The 18,841-nt window shown below is 25.1% G+C and overlaps 1 protein-coding gene across 1 annotated transcript in view; it reads right to left on the reverse strand.

Annotated features, from left to right (window-relative positions):
- The window catches only part of LOC129981163 (zinc finger FYVE domain-containing protein 26-like), a 70,190-nt gene that overhangs the window by 47,681 nt on the left and 3,668 nt on the right, over positions 1-18,841 (reverse strand). Inside the window, exons 5-14 of the mRNA XM_056091878.1 lie at positions 17,774-17,944; positions 15,339-15,424; positions 15,060-15,220; positions 12,601-13,352; positions 10,649-10,877; positions 7,350-7,534; positions 3,999-4,950; positions 1,989-2,085; positions 416-555; positions 130-237 (exon numbers count right to left, since the gene is read on the reverse strand). Of these exons, the coding sequence (XP_055947853.1) occupies positions 130-237; positions 416-555; positions 1,989-2,085; positions 3,999-4,950; positions 7,350-7,534; positions 10,649-10,877; positions 12,601-13,352; positions 15,060-15,220; positions 15,339-15,424; positions 17,774-17,944 (2,881 nt within the window). The remainder of the gene's footprint in view (positions 1-129; positions 238-415; positions 556-1,988; positions 2,086-3,998; positions 4,951-7,349; positions 7,535-10,648; positions 10,878-12,600; positions 13,353-15,059; positions 15,221-15,338; positions 15,425-17,773; positions 17,945-18,841) is intronic.

An 18,841-nucleotide genomic window follows, 5' to 3' on the forward strand; every position in this document is an offset into this window, starting at 1 on the left:
TAATTGTTTTACAGACAAAATGTATCTTCAAAATAATAAACCTTTTTATTACAAAAAAAAAATGAAATATAGCTACAATTATTGATTAAAGAAAAATTCAAAAAATTTAAAACACAGAATGTAGTGTACCTTGTATCATAGCTATTATATCCCTCAGCAAATCTTTAGCAACCACATCCGGATGTCTAGGATTTGGATACTCTCTATTACCTTTATTCAGTATTAATGATGGGAAACCTAAATAAATAAACAAAAGAATATTTTATTTTTGGTAAAATGATCTTCAAATTGTAATTCAATACATGAATCAAGATATATTTTTTAAAAGCAGGGACATTCATTAAGCATTCAGAATATGTCAAAATAATCTAAAAATTAACATTAAAATATAAAATAAACCAATGAAACAAATTACCATTATTATTACAATAACAAGATGATTGCAATAATTTATACGAAGAAGCTCTTTTGTCCAGTAAAGGTACATGAGGTAAACAAGCCTGAGCAAGAACGTGAACAAGATCAACCTTCATGCGAACAGCGAATTTTTCGATTCTGTAAAGGGAAATAATAAAGTAAAAGCTAATTAGAAAATGTAGCAACAAAAGCATACAAAAAAATATCACATAGAAAAATATTTCAAAAGTTTGAACAATTATAGGAATGAAGAAAGAAAAAAATGCAAGAATTTTAAATTCCATTATGAATTATAGCCTTTCATCCACAGGCAATAAAAAAAAAGATGTAGTGATTATTTTGAGTACACAAGGTTAATCACAAATTTTTTTTAAAAAAATAGAAATTCAAAGTAGATAAAAAAATGAAATTACAAAATGAATTTTTATTTATTTGTATTTAAGCATGACAATACATATATGGTTGTTTCTTTTAACATTTGTTTATTGTTTTATAGAAAGCACAATCTAAAAAAACACCAAAAATATATAGTTGTTATATATTTTTGTAAAAATAAATAACACCAAGAAGAACTCAGAATTCCATTATACAGTGACAAATGTTTTCAAATACATTTTTGAGGGAAGAGAAGGCATTACACAATTAAAAATACACAAAAATCCTCTTATAAGACGTTTCCATTAGTATTAAACTAATGTGAACGAAAGCCTGCTGCAAAAATCCTTTACAAAAAAAAAAAAAAAAAAAAAAAAAAAAAACCATATTATGGAAAATTACATAGTAAGATATGTAGTTTTTAAAAATCTTCATATAGTTAGATAACATGTAAACAACAACCAACATTTTTTATCAAAGCACCATAGGAAAAATCAAAACACAGAGTTTATTTTTGAATTAAATATTATAATTACATATCAAATTCATATACATTCTGCATCAAAATTTTAATAAATTCACTTTTAAAAGATAAGTTTTGTGAATATTAAAAATATTATAAATAACAAATTTATTACTAAATTATAAATTATTAAGTTTTTAAAAATTATTAATGAATTAAATTAAATTATTGAAAAATTATAATAGTATTATTATTTATATTATAAAAACTGTAGCTAATTCAATACCAAAAAACAACAACATATCTCAAGTTTTTGCATTAGAAAATATAAAATACCAGCTTTTTGTCAAATCTAAAATAAAAAATATTACATTCTGCAACTAATCATTATTCTACAATTTGCTTTATGACTATCTACAACATTTGAAAGGACAAAAACTTCAAATCTATAATAATCTTGAAAGCAATATTTGATGAAAATCTGTTGAAAACTTAAGAGTGCAACAAAATTAATTTTAAGATAAGATGAGTCAGTATGTTTGAAAATAAGCAGAAACATGATATTGAAATCTTTGGAGTCAAATAAAAATTTTGTCTATTTAAATCAGAACATTAATAATTTTCCAAAAATTTCAAAAGTGTTCAATTTATGAGAACTATAAATGAAAATATAAATTACACATAAGCACACAATAAATGTTAAATTCATAAATCAAGTTAATTTTAAGCATACTTTTCTGGTGTTACTCCACTCTGTAAAATTATTTTTTTTAGTAGCTCCACAGGGCTTTCTTTCAAGATTGAAAAATCAGAAGAATAAATTGTAGAATCTAGAAGAACATATTTAACAATATAAAAAACTATTTTTTAAAAAAAACTGCTAAAAATAGTAAAATTATGAAAAAATTAAAAGTGTTTTACCAAAAATACCAATTAATTTTCATGTCCTCTAAATTATTATTGCTGCTTATGAAAAAATTAACATTCAAACTGTTGCAGAGAAACTTCTATTTATTAAATGCACTTTTTCCCTAACAAATTCTAATCTAAATTCAAAACAGGCTTCTGAAAGAAAACTTCATATACTTAAATAAACATTTTTTAAAAAAAAAAAACAGAATATTACATAGATTGAAAAATAAGCAAAAACCATCAAAGTCAATAAATATTGAAAGGAGAAAAGGAAATATACCATGAGAAAAAGAAATGTAATTTACATTTCATTCAGTTGCTTGAATTAGCAACATATCAATGAAAAATAAAAATAAAAAGATTGAATGAAAATATTAAAAAAAATTTAATAAAATGCTACATTTATAGATTAATAATAAGTTTAAGTCAAGTAAAAATACTAATTAACAAAATCTCAAATATAAATTTCTTGATAACACATGTAAATTTTAGAAATTGAATTTTGAAAATAAATTTCCTTGTGCAGATTTAAAAAAATTTATGAAATCTGCTATTAAACTATGAAGAATTTGAATACTAGAGGTTTAACCACAAGCACTGGCAAAAGAGTCATAGATGTGCATACAAAAAGTCTACTATAAGTAACAGCAGGTCCACAAAAAGTATCCGACAGCTTATAATAAACAGAAAAGATTTATATCTTCTAGAAGAATTAATTTTTGCCCTAAGAATGTGCTCCTGTAAGCAATACTCAGACAAACAATCTCTGTTGATGGGTTGCAAACATCATTTTTACTTTTGCAATAACTGCTTGTTGACATGTAGAACATGCAATTGACGATTTTGTGATAAAAGGATTTTAATGTGTGCAGTATATTTTTCCAGTACAAAGTTGGGACAAATTTAACTAATTCTTTATTTACCAGATTATTTTATCATCAACTTTCCAACTTTAATTTTTGCACCATTAGTTAAGTTTCGGTACAAAAAAAAAGCTCAGAAAAGAGGAAAAACTTTTTAAATTAAAATAATTTAATAATAACTAAATATTTTTATTTCTGCATTTAGCCGACATCTGCTGCTTGCTTTCTAAGCTAACTTCTATGGTGTTCTCTTGAATACCATCAGAAAAATAGCCATGTTATAAGGATATCGACCTGACTTAAATGACAGTTTTAAGTACCATCAGTAAATAAAGTGCTAAAACAAATTAGCAAAATATTTCTACAGCAGATTCTTATAACCATTATGTGTAAAAGATAGAAGTATTTCTCATCAGGACATCAGAGATATCCTAAGAATGTCATCATGTGTATAAGAACTTCTACTAACCATATAAAAAGAATAAATTAATTGTATAAGTTATTTGATTCCATAAAATGTTAAATTTCAAACCAAGCACCAAATTGAAATATTCACCAATTAATCCATATGTACTTTAAAAACTGAATACTAATTAACGTCATGATAGAATAAGATATTTATTGAGTAAATAGAAACTCAATTTCTCAAAAGAGTAGAATCTTGTAAAAAAAATTTAATGAAAACATTTTCAAAAGAAATAATCTATAAAATATTTCTAGGAAACTAAGTCTCAAAGGAAAGTAAGATAATTCAGAACAGTAGATATTTAGTAGTTTTAACAATTTAGAAATTTAATAATGACAAATTTATAAATAGCTCAGTGAAAAAAATGTTTAATTTAAATTTAAAACTATTTGATACAATAAGATATTGAAGTGAAAATGAAGTTTCAAATTAAAATAAATCATTTAATTTCTACAAATATATGGACAAAAACATTATCAACAAAATTAATATAATATCTCACCTGTATCACTACTATGTTTCTTACAGTCTAAAACAGCAGATGTAACCTGATGCAAATGAATCAATAACTTGCTAAGGTAATTATCATATCGAATTTGTTGTGGACGAACTGTTTCTGATGACCAATCTCTCAACTCTCTAAGAACTTTGGACAATTTCTTGTACATCATGTGAAGCTTATTTTCACGATTAATATCTTTTTGTAAAATACTATTTTTCTCTTTAATTTCTTCTTCTTTCATTAATTCAGTGAAGTCTCTGATTAAGTTTGACGTTTCTTTCCAGCTATTAACTTCTTCTTTAAATCGATGAGCATCCAAGCTACCAAAAAAATTTGACAACACAGAAGAAAAAGGAGAAGGATCTTTAATTAAAGGCAAAAATAAAGATTTTAAATCCTCATGAGCATCCTTTTCAACAAAATTATGAAACTCGGTTAAGAAAGAGTTCATCATACTAAGAGTTTTAAAAATTCCCCTGATTAAAGGCATTTTCTTTTTAGATAATACTTTAGCATCTAATTCTTGAGGTTTTTCATTCGGAACACACCAAGTCTTACAAGCCATTTCCAGCAAAACAGAAGATAAATCAAGTGAAACACCAGAAGTACTACCCAAATCTGCTAAAATGATAGAATAAATATTCTTAGAACCTAATAATAATTCTGGATGTTTTACACCATCAGTGATATCTATGAGTTCTGGTACTTTCAAACTACTGAGCTCTTTATGGACAATTAGGCATATCTCTGAAGAGCGCAATCCAGATGCTGCAGCCTCCTCAATAGCTAGAATGTTTGATAAGAATCTTTTATTTTCAGGAACAGATTCAATCATTTTTCTTGACAATTTTCGTTTCATCTTCTCATTTTCTGCCAGTTTTTTAGATATCCTTTGTAGTTCATGAATGAGAACAACTTCTTTGGCTTCACTTGAATCTTCTAAATGAAACAACTAAAATAATAAAAATGATACAATTAAAAGTAAAATTTATTCTAATCGCCCAATACAACTTCATATATCACAACAAATTAATAACTTGGGCATTTATTTATAAAATGCATGTAGGATGTTAAGATTTAAAGACATATATAGAAAAACAAGTTTTCATTGTTTATTTTCTCAATATAAAAATAGAAACAGAACAAAGCTTTATAGAAATTACTACATTAATTCCAATATTATTATTTTTTAATTCTTAATATTACATATGCACTGAAAAGAATAATGGAACTGATATAATGCAGTTTGACACATTTTTATATTTATAATATTTAAAATAAATTTCAAAATAATGTAAAATCATTTGAAAAAAATGAAAAAATTTTATTTAAGCCTTTTTAAATTTTTATTAAGCTATAACATATTTAAATATAAAATAATGAATGATTGAGAAAAACTGTGAAAATCATCAATATCATTTAAATTTCTTTTTCAATCACAAAAGATGATTTAAGAAAAGTCTTACAACAAATTGCTTCTATTTACAATTCCTGAGAAAATTGGTTATATTTAATCTCAGATCAATCTTTTCGATGTCATAGCCATGATTCAATCAAATAGTAAGCATTTAAAGAAGTGTGATTTTTGTTGTCTTACATATGTTCTGTTTATTGTGTACATGAATCTTTTGAAAACAAACCAGTCTAATAACATCATGAGGTTATTAAAAACATAAATTGTGGTTTCTGTCTTCTAAATTTAACAGTACTGTAACTTCTCTTCTTTATTTGTCTTGTAAACAATACCCATATTAAACATAATCTTTTTTTTTTTTTAGCTTTTAGAAAAAATCATAATATCAAATATTTGCAGAAACATAGAAAACGCTTTCGATTTCAGTACAACAATGTAATTTTTTGTTGGAAATAAGGTAAAAAAGCATTTTTAAAAAGCTATAAAAATTCAAGGAAAATTCACACAACTATTTGTTATTGTTGGAAAAAAACAATTATTTAAATTTCGAAATAGTATAAAATTTATTTTTGTGCAATAATATCTTTGGAAGTTATTGAAGAAAAATACCAAAATTCAAATTAAACTTTAATTAATTATAAATCTAATTAAAACTTCAAAAAAAACAATTCGAGGTGTACATTCCCACTCTCCAAGGTATATATGCACCAAATTTGGTAGCTGTAGGTTCAAATGGTGTGGCTTTTAGAACACCAACACACACACACTCATACAGATATACACACATTCATTCTTATTATTAGCAGAGATAACTATAAATATAAAAAAACAATTTTTTTATAAGTTGACAAATGTGTACTTAGCATGCATCCTGACAAATATCATGCAGTAAAGCTGTTCCCAATGAACTAAAATTAGTTTTGTATTTTTTCGCCCTTCTTAAGCTAAATATATATGTAAAACTTCTAAAATTAAAATACTTCTAAAATTCTTAAAGAAATGGCTTGTTTAAAAACAAAGCAGTATACTGATTTCAGGGCTCTTCCTTCACAAATAAAAGTGCCCAAAGGATAGATGTTCTGTTATACAAGAAAGCTTGGAAGAAAACATGAAAATCTAAAGTTTAGGCCGAACACACCACTGATAACAATTTGCTAATTCTGCATTTTTAGATAGGTGGCAATCAAATCAAAGTCAAGAGCCTTTAAAGTTAAAGCAATTAAGAAAATCCAAGCACACTAAATTAATATTCACTACAGTTCATAATGAAGAAGAATATTTTTTTCATGTATGTGTAACATTTGTAAAAATGAATACAGTAAGTAAATTCGTAGTTAACAAATATATATAGTTTTCTTTTTTTTTTTTACTGTGCCATGTTTATAGGATATTTTATAGATTATCTTAGATAATTGGTATGCAACTGCACTGCCCATAATGTTCTGCTGGAAATACATAATCCATTCCAGTAAGTCAAGAATATTATTTAATCCTTCCCCACACACCAAATAAGCATATATATGTTATTTGTAATTCTTAGATTTAACAATATAAATAAGTTGGTAATCAACAAGTTATCTCTCAGTTGGCAAGGAAATATAGTTTGCTACCTTAGATATTTTCATAGATGGAAGGAAAAAAATTAAGATAATTTTTCAAATATAAGCAAAAAATCTGAAATAAAGTTAGATGAATTTTTATAAAATTCTATCAAATTACAATAAAAAAATATATTGATGCTGATTAGCAACTCAACACAGATCCTCAATGAATAAATGGTTAGAAAATATTTTTTGCATGACAAGTACATATTTTGAGCACAATAACAATATATAGAATCAATCCTTAAAACAGCTTCTTTTAATAACATAGATAGAAAGAAAATAGTTAGATAGAAAGAAAACTCAGAATAAATTAATAATATTTGAAATAAATACCTGTATAACTTGTTCCGCTTGTTTGAGATTTCTGCTCCAAAGAGAATAGCGCAAAAGAGCTGCAGGTGAAGATAACATGCATTGAATAATGCTTGATTCTGCAAAAGATTCTTTTTTGAAGTTGGAGTAGTTTCTCTTTTGTCTTCTTTTCTTCCTACGTTTCTTAGATTCTACATCTGTCCCATCTAATAACAGAAGTAATTTATATGGTAATTCATTCATGAAGTATAGATGTTAAGCAATAATTTAATTTATGGAAATACATTATATACAAATTGCCAGTTGTTTTTAAAAAGAATAAAGTTCTTCAATTGTTATGGTTAATTAACCTCTTATATTGTAATTATCAATATATCAATATTGCATGTATAGTAATCACAATATTTTAGATAAGCTAGAATTTCAAACTGCTTAATTACTAACATTTGGAATTTCTGGAATGTGAAAAGGTATTTATCATTTTCAAATCTCCATGGTAGGATCAACTAATCACTTGAATTAAAAATTGCCTATATGCTATGAGCTATTTAATTTTATTACAGAAAAATATATGTAAGGATTTTGGGTCTAAAAACATTTTTTGATAAATTTTGTTATGAATCATTATATTTTATGAAGTATTCTGTTCTACTAACAATTGCTGCTAATATACATTCTTCAGATTCTAATCTAAAGCCATAATCTAGATCAAAATATCTTATTCATTATATTAAACTTTAATTTATAAGCTATAAAATAGCAATTCCCAGAACATAGCATCTTCAATCTCCACTAAGAAAAATATAAACATAAAATTTATAATTAACTTTGAGAAATGATAAACATAATATGTATATAGATATAAATGAATTCTTAGTAAATTTTAAAATATATATACTTTTAAAATTTGTAAATGAAACTGCTTAAAAATATTTGTGTACAATTATTCTGTATTATTTTTTAAGCAGAACTAAAATTACTTTTGCACAGTGCATGTATGTGCGAGTTATGATCTCGTAATCTAATTTAAATCTTAATTAATTTCCAAATTTTATCTTAATTCATATTGTACTTCATTCTAAAATGTTCTCCATTTCCTGATCCAATTCCTACTTTTTTCTTAATTAATTCTACACGTACTCTATAAGACTGCTGTATTCAGCATTTTATCACATTCCAAGTGAAGGGATAAAAATCCTTTATGCTCACAACATTCTTTTAAAGATACCTAAAATTCCTTTTCCTAAGACTACACATATCATAAAAATCCCTATTAAAATCTTATAGTAAAATCATTGAAGAGAAAAATTTTGTAGCTCTTATGTAGTGATGTAGATTGACGCATATCTTACCCCTTATTCTCTGTACATAAATTATGCCTCCCGTGGTAAAATAAATAAAAGTTTTAAAAGTTTTTTCTATTCAGCCAAGCAAATGCTAAAATATGTTTTCCTTGTTGTTCAATGGAAATCAAAAATAACATCTGAAAATCAAAACTCAACATAGTTATAAATGTTCAATTTGAATGCCTACAGAAATACGAATGATATCAAGGTGATACAATAACACATTCACATTTTTTAACATGCCTGATGTGATGCTTTGAAAGGCTATTGACATGGATGTATGGTGATAGCTATTTTTTTTCTTTTGGAGCTACATCAAACATCAAATTTTTGTTTTAACATTACCAAATGACATTGGTAAACTTAAGATATGCATATCTGCAGCTTTTCAAAATATCACACCAAACATACAGATAAAAAGTGTGGAAAAAGTTATATAACACATTTTTCTGGTTAAAAAATGCAGGCAAAGAATTTGAGTTCTTTTTTTATTCTTTCATGATTATTACTAAAAAATATTGTGTTTTTAGATTTTTCGTAAAAGTTTTTTGCTTAACCCATAACAAAGCAGTAAGATATTCTGAAGGCAGAACAAGGGAACAAAAAAAATATAGAAATGCATTCAGAGTTTAAACATAGAAGAATTTCCAATAAATTTTATTTGCATTAGCATTTGTTTTTTTATAAATATACTAAATTACTAAAAAATATTGATAATTTTAATTAATAATCATTATAATTTTAATTATAATGATTATTAATTAATCATTAATCATTATAATTTTAACTATCGATCTGACAATATGAATAATAAGTGCCACAGAATTCCCAAATCAGCAGTTTTCTAATGTTTCCTTTTTCAGAAGAAAATTTTCGCCTTGAGTGCAAAAACGCCTTGACCATAGTGTAAATTATATTTTTCTGTCTGGTGTCTTCACTGACAGCATATCATTTATGTTCCTTATCATAGTTGCAAACTATAACTTCAAAATGTCTCCAAGACAAAAATTTAAAAAATTATTTCTTTGAACTAAAAAGTGTTATTAGAGAAAATAAAAAAAAGTGATTAAACATGAAATTTCAGTTTTAAAATTTGCTATACCTATATAATAAATACAATTAATCCATATTCTTAAAATTAATCATTTTATAACCATTTAAATTAAGAATTTTAAAAAAACACATCAACTCTAATTCTGGAATTCTGGTTTTCCCTATCTTCTCAGAATCTAACTTTTGAAATTTTACTGCACAATCCCAAACTGCGATATTATATGAAATCATGCTGCTAAAATAAATGCTTACTCAACTAGATTTTGGGAAAACAAGCCTTTAAAGCTATATAAATTCTGAATATGCTCCCATGATTCCTTTTCCTAATTTCTTCCCTGCTGAGGTGACAGTATCACTCTGTGGTTGTAGATTTAACAAAGAAAGTTTAAAAGCTATTTAAAAATTGTGCCTTTTCTTTAATCAAGAAAAAGAAGATAGTAGTGATTTTAAATTAACTGCCATCTTGCTTATTTATCCGAATCATTATATTATGTAACTTTTGTTTAGCACAAAAATAAAAATGCACTAATTAAGCTTTTACATTAATGGAAATTGAGTCATTCCTATTTAAGAACTTTTACACCATTTGTTGCATCATAATTTCTACAATATGCATCACATAAAAATGTATGGATATAAGTACATAATAAAAAAAAAATCTGAACTTCTACATAACAAACATATAATTTTAAGAAAAACTGAAAAACTACAAAATCAATAATAAAATTAATAGGTCAATGTGATTAAAAAAAAAAAAAAAAAAACTTTAACTCAAAAAAAAAAAAGTTTACTTCTTACATAGATTTTTTTTTAAATAATAATTTTTAAACTTATAAATGAAAACAGAATCTCAAAACTTTTAAAAGAAAATTAGCAAGAAAGAGAACTTTAAATGCAAAATTAAGAGGTTATGCAATATACCTGATGAAGATGCACTGTGCTGACTTTGAAACAGGTATGGCTTCTTTTTCTGTAGTGAAGTCCCAAATGCACCTTGAAATATTCCAGATTTTACAACCTCATACCTCCACAGAGCTTCATTTACATAATGAAAAAGACGAGATGTGCGTCCAGGTAATTCATTAGAGCTGATGGATAATTTTGAATCCACAGCAGTTTTGTCTTTGGATTCTGTCTTTTCAACAGAAACCTGAAGAAAATTCAGAATAAAATTGTTTACAATTTAATAAAATCATCTGATCATCTAATGTAAAATTATGAAATTAAAAAAAATAATTTTAAAAAAAATTTTAACATAAGGAATCATTTCAAAGAAAAATTCTTGGAACATGAGGAAATATTATACTTGTTCTGTCAAATTGAAACCATTTATATTATCAAGAATTTAAGAGAATAATAATAAATGTTACAGATTTTTTTTTTCAAATACAGAATTTACAAATAAAATTAATCTAATAATTTTAAATCAAAAAGTAAGAATAACTGAACTTAATTATACATATCTTTTGTTGATATTTACAGAGAGTATTAATCTACATATGAAATAAAGCCAAATTATAGAAATTAATTAATTTAAAGCTTTTTTTTTTTTACACATAGTAAGAATCTATTGAAATAAGTATATTGTTGAAATAATATGCACTTCTTTAACTTTCACTACATGTTGGATAGAAATTCCCTATAAATGAGAGTTTTTCAACAGTTTTCATATTGGTTGAAAGTTAAAAATGCAGAATAAACTTTTTAATATTTAATGCAAAAAAAAAAAAAAAAAAAAAAAAGATTACAAATAATCTTAATGTATAGTAATAGACAGCCATTTTTATCTCAAGCAATAAATACATTTTCTTTTCATATTATTTGTTATTCAAGGTATATATTTCAGAGATTGTAAAAGAAAAATGCAATTATTTACATATTCATTCATCACCTGAATCGAAAAAAAATTCTTCCTGCATTTACTATGTATGTATATATTTTTTTGACATCTCCAAATATTAGTCTTCCTATTAAAAGTGTTGAGAGATTAATTAATGACTTTTCATTCAATCAAAAATTATGCTTGAAATAATTATGTTACCACAATAGATTATGTTTGGTTTCTACCCTAAGCATAGTTTTTCTCACATACACAACACTTAAAAGGTAAGGAAAAGCTTGCATAAAAATTTAGAAAACAAACAGAAATAGGTTGAATATCTAACAGCCAGAATCATATTCCAGAGAAAATTCATATATAGAACTGTAACTGGAAATGAATTACTCTGGCTATGTCTAAGAATTCAGAGTGGTTCACGTAAATGTCATTGTGGCAGCATGGTAGAATCTGAGGCCGAAGATATAATGATAGCAATTGTATTCCTTGACAATGGCTGAAACTTTCCTGGATGTATATTTCTTCATTAGAACAGAAATAGTTTGATCCAATATACTGCTACATCTACCAGGTAAATAAGAACCAGCTTACTTATATAGCAGCGCATTACATCTACAAGCTTATAATGCAGTCCAAAAAGAATGAATGCAGCTACAAGTTGCAGTTCCAAAAATATATACAGGATTTTCTCTTGTATTTATCCAGTAAGACATTCATTGTTTAAAAAAATAAAAAAATAAACTCTTTCATAAGCGTGATCAACATTTGGTTTGTTCACAGACTGTATGGTTCATTAATGATTTATTCACTGCATTTATAACTATTATCCCTAATATACTGCATATTTTAAATGAAAAACTTTTTTACAAATTCATATTATTTCGAAATTTAATAAAAAAATCATCAGAAACAATTCTATCATCTAATACTTGAGAAGAGACTTAGAAAAAAATAGACTCAAATAAATAAATTTTAAAAAAAACTTTTAAATCTACAATTTTTCTTACAAAGTTTATTTCAACAGTTGAAAAATTACCTTGTTTTTTATAACATTATCAGTCAGTCCAATAACTTTGTACACTTCAGCTTTTGCTTCTATGATTAAATCTTTCAATAAATACAAAAGATCTCTGGTAATGAGCTCATTACAAAGAAATGTGGGTGATTGCAATGCAGATGAGCTGTTACTTTCAGTGCTCTTGCGACTCGTTTGTCTTGAGAAATGAGATTCAGAATTATCTTTCAGCTTCACAGTACTTACTAAAAATCGTCCCGAAAATATTTTTTCATTTTCAGATGAATGAGTATTGTCATTCTGTGATGACGGATAGTTTGTTTCAGATATTTCACCTTCATGGCCCTCATCTGAATCTGAATATGCCCCTAAAGAATCTCCCAAAACATTAGACATCATAAAAAGCAGAGAAAAAATATTTTCTAATATTTCTACTCTGAAAGAAATAGGAAAAATTGTTTTGATCTCGTTCTTAGCTTTGTTAAGTCTTTTAAGAATGTACATCACATAAGCTTTTTCGGCTCCATAATCATCTATATACTCAGAGAGAGATACATGAGTTTTTTCATAATCTGTATTATTTTCTTTACTTAACATTTCCTCTAAAACTTTCATATCAGTGTGAATCACATCTGATAGATTTATTTTTTTCATGCTTATTGTATCTTTGTATTCACAACTAAGATATATTGCTTCCATTATTAAACTCAAAGTCAAATATCCAGAATATACAGCCTTGTGAGTAAGATGCAAACCATTTTCTGCAATGCTACCTGAAAAATAAAAAAGTAATTTTGTATACAAAATGGAAAAAATATGAAAATAGACAGTTAACGAAATTAACATGCGTCAGATCTATATTTCATTACTTGAATCAATATCATGATCCATCCCTCATGCACAAAAATTAAAAATGCATATAGAACTCATAAATATCATTCTACTATATCTAAATAATTATATATAAAACTCTAATATGTATGAAGTCGATTAGGTAAATAAAATATTGAACACTTACAAGCAGAATTTTACAATAAGAATGGTAAAGAAATTTTAAAATGTATAAAATATAGCTGATATAATTAGACAACTATTACATATAGTGATTCACTAAAAAAACACACACTTGGAATTGTTGAAATTCTAAATGAGTCGGTCAACATAAAAAGGCATAATAGTTTGCCTTTTAACAGATAAGGGGAATAAATAATAAATATCAATCAGGATTAAAGTTAGATCACAGAGGAAGATTGGTGATCATTGATTAAAACATGAATTAAAGGCAGATATGCATAAGAAAGACAGCTAAGCTGAAGCTTAAAGGATTGCATTTAAATAATTTTCTTATGTACCATGGGAAACAGTTATATAATTATAAGAATTTACATAACTGATTATTATTACTGAGTTTATTTACATTTTTAAATGCAAGATTATATTTTTAATTCATTTAAATTCATAAAATTTCAATAATATCATATCCACACTTAAGTATAAAAATTAATGATTCATTACTTAGCTTTCTTATTATTCAGTCTAATCATCACTATATTCAATTTTAATATCTAGCTAAATCAGAAGTCACTAATTCTCAAAATCTGAAGGGTCATAAAAATATTAAAAAATATCTTTCATATTTTAATGACTTATGCACTTAAATTAAAGATGACAAAGAGAAATAGCCAAAAAAGTTATTAAAAATAAATGTAGGTCAAATTCTGTCAAAAAATATTTAAGTGCAATTGAGATGATTTAAAATGCACTATTTTGCATACTGACCAAAATACCATCATAAAATATTTTATACATCCCTCAGATATAACACATTACATAAATATAATGATCATAAAAAGATCTTCATAGTGCAGCAGTTGCATTACTCTTATCTTCTCTTTTGGATGATAGATGACGATGCCTGATCAGATATGCACCCCATAGTGCCTTGCAAGTGTAATTAGAATGAGATGATATGCCCATTCTGTTAAGCTGCATGCGTGAATGTCCTGTTTTCATGTTTGTGCATTTTTCAGTGGCACCTAGTTTTAAATGTGTGTTTTTTTTCAAAATGAGTAGAGAAATATCTAAAAGAATTTCATGTTTCTATAGATAACACATAATGTTGATCATTTTTTTTCAAGATAATTCATATAATTAATTTTACAAATAGCTATTTGTAATAATAATTAATATATTTAATTATTAATAATCAATTAATTTAATTATTTGTAATTAATTTAATTTAATAATAATTAATCAGTTTAATAATTAAGTTATGTAGTAACTGGTATCCATCCATTTTCTTATATATATATATATATGCATAATTATAGTAATAAATTAATTAAAACAAATAAAATTAAAACATTTCAGAATTAAATACTTCACTTTTGAAATGGGTATAATCATTTAAAAAATGACAAAGTAAACAAAAATAATTTCATCCAAACATCACCAAATAATTAAATCAGAATTTTCATTACCTTGATTAAAATTTAACATTTCAGTTACTTTTTCAGAAGAAACATTTTTCAAACCAAACATTGAATGAATTACTTTCAAAGCAGACTGTGTTTGAAGATTAGAAAAAATGTTTCTAGTTTTACTCTGAATTTCTGCTAGTGTTGCCTCAGAATATAAGCTTCTAAAAAGGAAAATTGATAGTATTAAAAATTCATATTATTCATCTAAAAATATAATTTTTTTAAATTATTGAAAAATGAAACAATTTTAATTAAAATAAACATGGTCAAGATACTTACTGATATAGATTGACACATAAATCTGTCAAAGATGCATTTAGTTTCAATTGTTCATAGGCTTTCATAAGAACTGGATCATAACCATTCTGAAAATTTAACATATATTAAAGAAAATAACATAGAGAAATAATCAAAATTAATTTCCAAGTGTTACGTTTTTAGAAAGAATGCATTAAATAATTGTTTAAAAGATTTTTTTTTTTTTAATATAGCTACCATTTATAGAATATTTTTGATTTTAAAGGCGATATTTATTTAGAAAAAGCAAAAACATTATACTTGATAGTATTATTCTTTCAATTTTAAAATCTATATGAAGATAGCAATTTCTATTCATCTTTAATTCGGATCTATCCAAATATTATCTTCATATTCATATACATCTTGATTTTTTTATGTATGAGTACAATAATATAATTTATAGAAACTTTTTCAATATCAAAAAGCTAGATACTTCATCTTATCAAAAGTGACTCACGCAGTTAAGCAGATGCTATAATTAAATGGATAGGTATTAAAAATAACAATAGCAAAACGAAGCTTGCATTGAATGTCAATGAAACAAAGATTCAATCTAATATCCAAAACAATTGAAATATATTCAACTTTCATTTCGAAATCTTAAATAAATCCTATATTAACCTTTGTAGCCCAAGAGAAATTAATAATTTGAATAAAGTACACTTGATATATGCATGAAGGAAAAAAGTTTCTCACATTAACCAATAGTGATAGTCAAAAAAATTATTATATAACTATGCTAACTCTTTTTATCTTGATAGAAAAATTACAAATGGTAGAAGATTAAAATGGTCCTTATTAGTTTTTTGCTTTAATATATTAGGAACCTGTTGCATCAATACTCCTACGGCTGCAAAAATAATTTTTAATGGATTTACTTTCCTAATTTTCTTTCTCAGAGAAAGTATAAAATTTAGTTCATTCCTTCATTTATAACAAAATAAAATTTGAAACTGTATAAACTGCATTCTCCATTTTTAAGAATTATATACATTATCTTGTATCCCTTTGGCAATTTTTAGATATAAAATTTTAATCTGATAATAATTGATCTTTTTAATTATGGTGTATAATGCTCTGGCTTTTCATTGAGGGTCATATTAAGGGGTTTAAATATGCCACTTATTTCCATTATCAAGTAAATTTCTCCTGATCTGATAAAAATATCAAGTGGCAAAGAATTAAAAAAAAAAATTCAGAACACTAATGTACATATTTAATTACATATTTATAAAAAAAACTAATAAATCAAGAACAAATTAATTTCTTAAAAGTAATTTAATAATTAATTTAAGAAACATTTATCATCAATTCCTTAGACATTGATGTAATTCAGATTAAACAAACTCAAATTTTGCAAATGAACAAAAAGAATTATTCAACTGAAAAAGTAATTGTATATGAACTAGAAAATGATAAAACATTTAAGTAAATCAATATTTCTAAACTAAAAGTTCAGAACTGATGAAAAAAATATCACACAAATCAAATTTTTCTCATTAGGATATGCATTGCAAGATTTACCACATAAATCTTTTTAGCATCGACTTCACAATCAGAGTATAATAAACAGACCATATAAATATGGACATACAATTTAAACTGCATAGAAATGTTACTTACAGGTTATTTGGTAATTGTCACATGAACATGAATTGGCCCCATAAAAAATTAAGTGAAATTTTATTGCTTCTCTGTTATAACTTCCAAAAGTATTCATGCTCACAGCTGACTTTTTTACCATTTTATAAACTCACCTTTGAATGATAACAGAATTTCCATATAAATTTTGCATGATTTTTGACAATTTTTTAAAATGTTTTTTAGCATAATTTTCAATAATAAATTCTGTTATTGAACTGAATTTCAGATTACTTTCTCTGTTTCAACAAATATTCAATCCAATGATTTCCTTCTGTTATTGATAGCTACGAAGGATTCTGCACAATGAAGATAGTTGTAGTTGACATGAGGAATAAGAAAATAAAGTTATAGGGCAGCAAAAATTAAAAGATAGATTACCAGTAGCTATGCTTTTGATGTCATGCGACTAAACTCTATTAGGATGGTTCATGTACATAATGAACAGAATGGGTGTAAGGCTATTAAAATAACATGTTTTTAATGTCTGTCACATTGACACTTAAAAGCATTTTCTTGGATAAATCATCAGCATGAAGTTATGCATAAGAGTTTTAATCGAAAGTAGACACAACCAATATTCTCAGGAAACAAGTTGGTCGCCAAAGGCAGCTAATAAACTCATTTTCATTAACACATTTTACACACATGTTTTAACACATTTTTTTGCCAGTTAACAATAAAATCTAATATCTGTAAATATACTCTTGATACTACTCTCTTTAAAGTAAAAGAAACAGAATTAGCACAAAACTAAACATGAAACATCTTACCTCATTCCAGCTTTTTATTATTTCAATAATATTCACAGCAGAAGCATCATCCTGGCAGATATTCCATGATAAAATCAAAAGCAAAGGTTTTAGAAGGCTTAATAATGAATCACTTAAAAGATCCTGAATGTATGCCCATTTGCCATTCAAAATATACTTGGTGCAAAATTCCTATAATGAAACAGTGCACAAAACTAAATATCTGCACATAATTTATTAAATAATGTTTATAGAGAAACATAAAACATACTGCCATTATTTTAAAAATAAAAACAAAGGCATTAATAATTAAAATATCAAACACTGCAAAAATAATATATATATATATATATATATATATATATATATATATATATTATATAAAAGTGCATTATTTAAAATGACTCTTTATGAACACTTCTAAAACTTAAAAAAATTAGCTTAAATAAATGCCAAAATAATTATTGGTTAGAATTTCACTTTTTAAAATCAACAATAACAAAAAAGACAGCTACATTAAACAAAATGCAATTTAAAAATTTCAAATAAAGTTCTCATCATAAGACTTAAACAAGGCCATCTTAAAAAAATTTCAAAAATAAAATACCTGAGCTATATTAATTTTTAAAAAATTATGCAAGAAATATTAAAAATTAATGAAATTTCAATGACCAAAGAATAGAACTACAGTCATTCATAATGTTTTGATTTTGATTGAAATTTTCAATCTAAAGGCTCTTAATGTGGTAAAATTATATATATATATATATATATATATATATATATATAAAGCTTTTGTTGTTGTTATTGTTTGTTTTTATGTATCATTGTCCTAATAATTTAATTTTAAACATCTTTAAGCTAGTAGGAAAATGTGCTTTGTTAGTACAACCACTGTCAAACATGCATAACTGATCAAATTTTTGTTATGAATGTTAATATAAGCACACATTTAATTTCTTTTCTAATCACTTGTTATAAAACATAGAGCATATACATTTATATAATTTTATTCTACATTTAATAAAATGACCTTTATAGCAAAACATAATTATCTTTGTAATAGTGTATTGAAGAAGGTAATGATTT

Source organism: Argiope bruennichi, chromosome 8 (assembly GCF_947563725.1).
Source record: "Argiope bruennichi chromosome 8, qqArgBrue1.1, whole genome shotgun sequence".
Taxonomy (NCBI): Eukaryota; Metazoa; Arthropoda; class Arachnida; order Araneae; family Araneidae; genus Argiope; species Argiope bruennichi.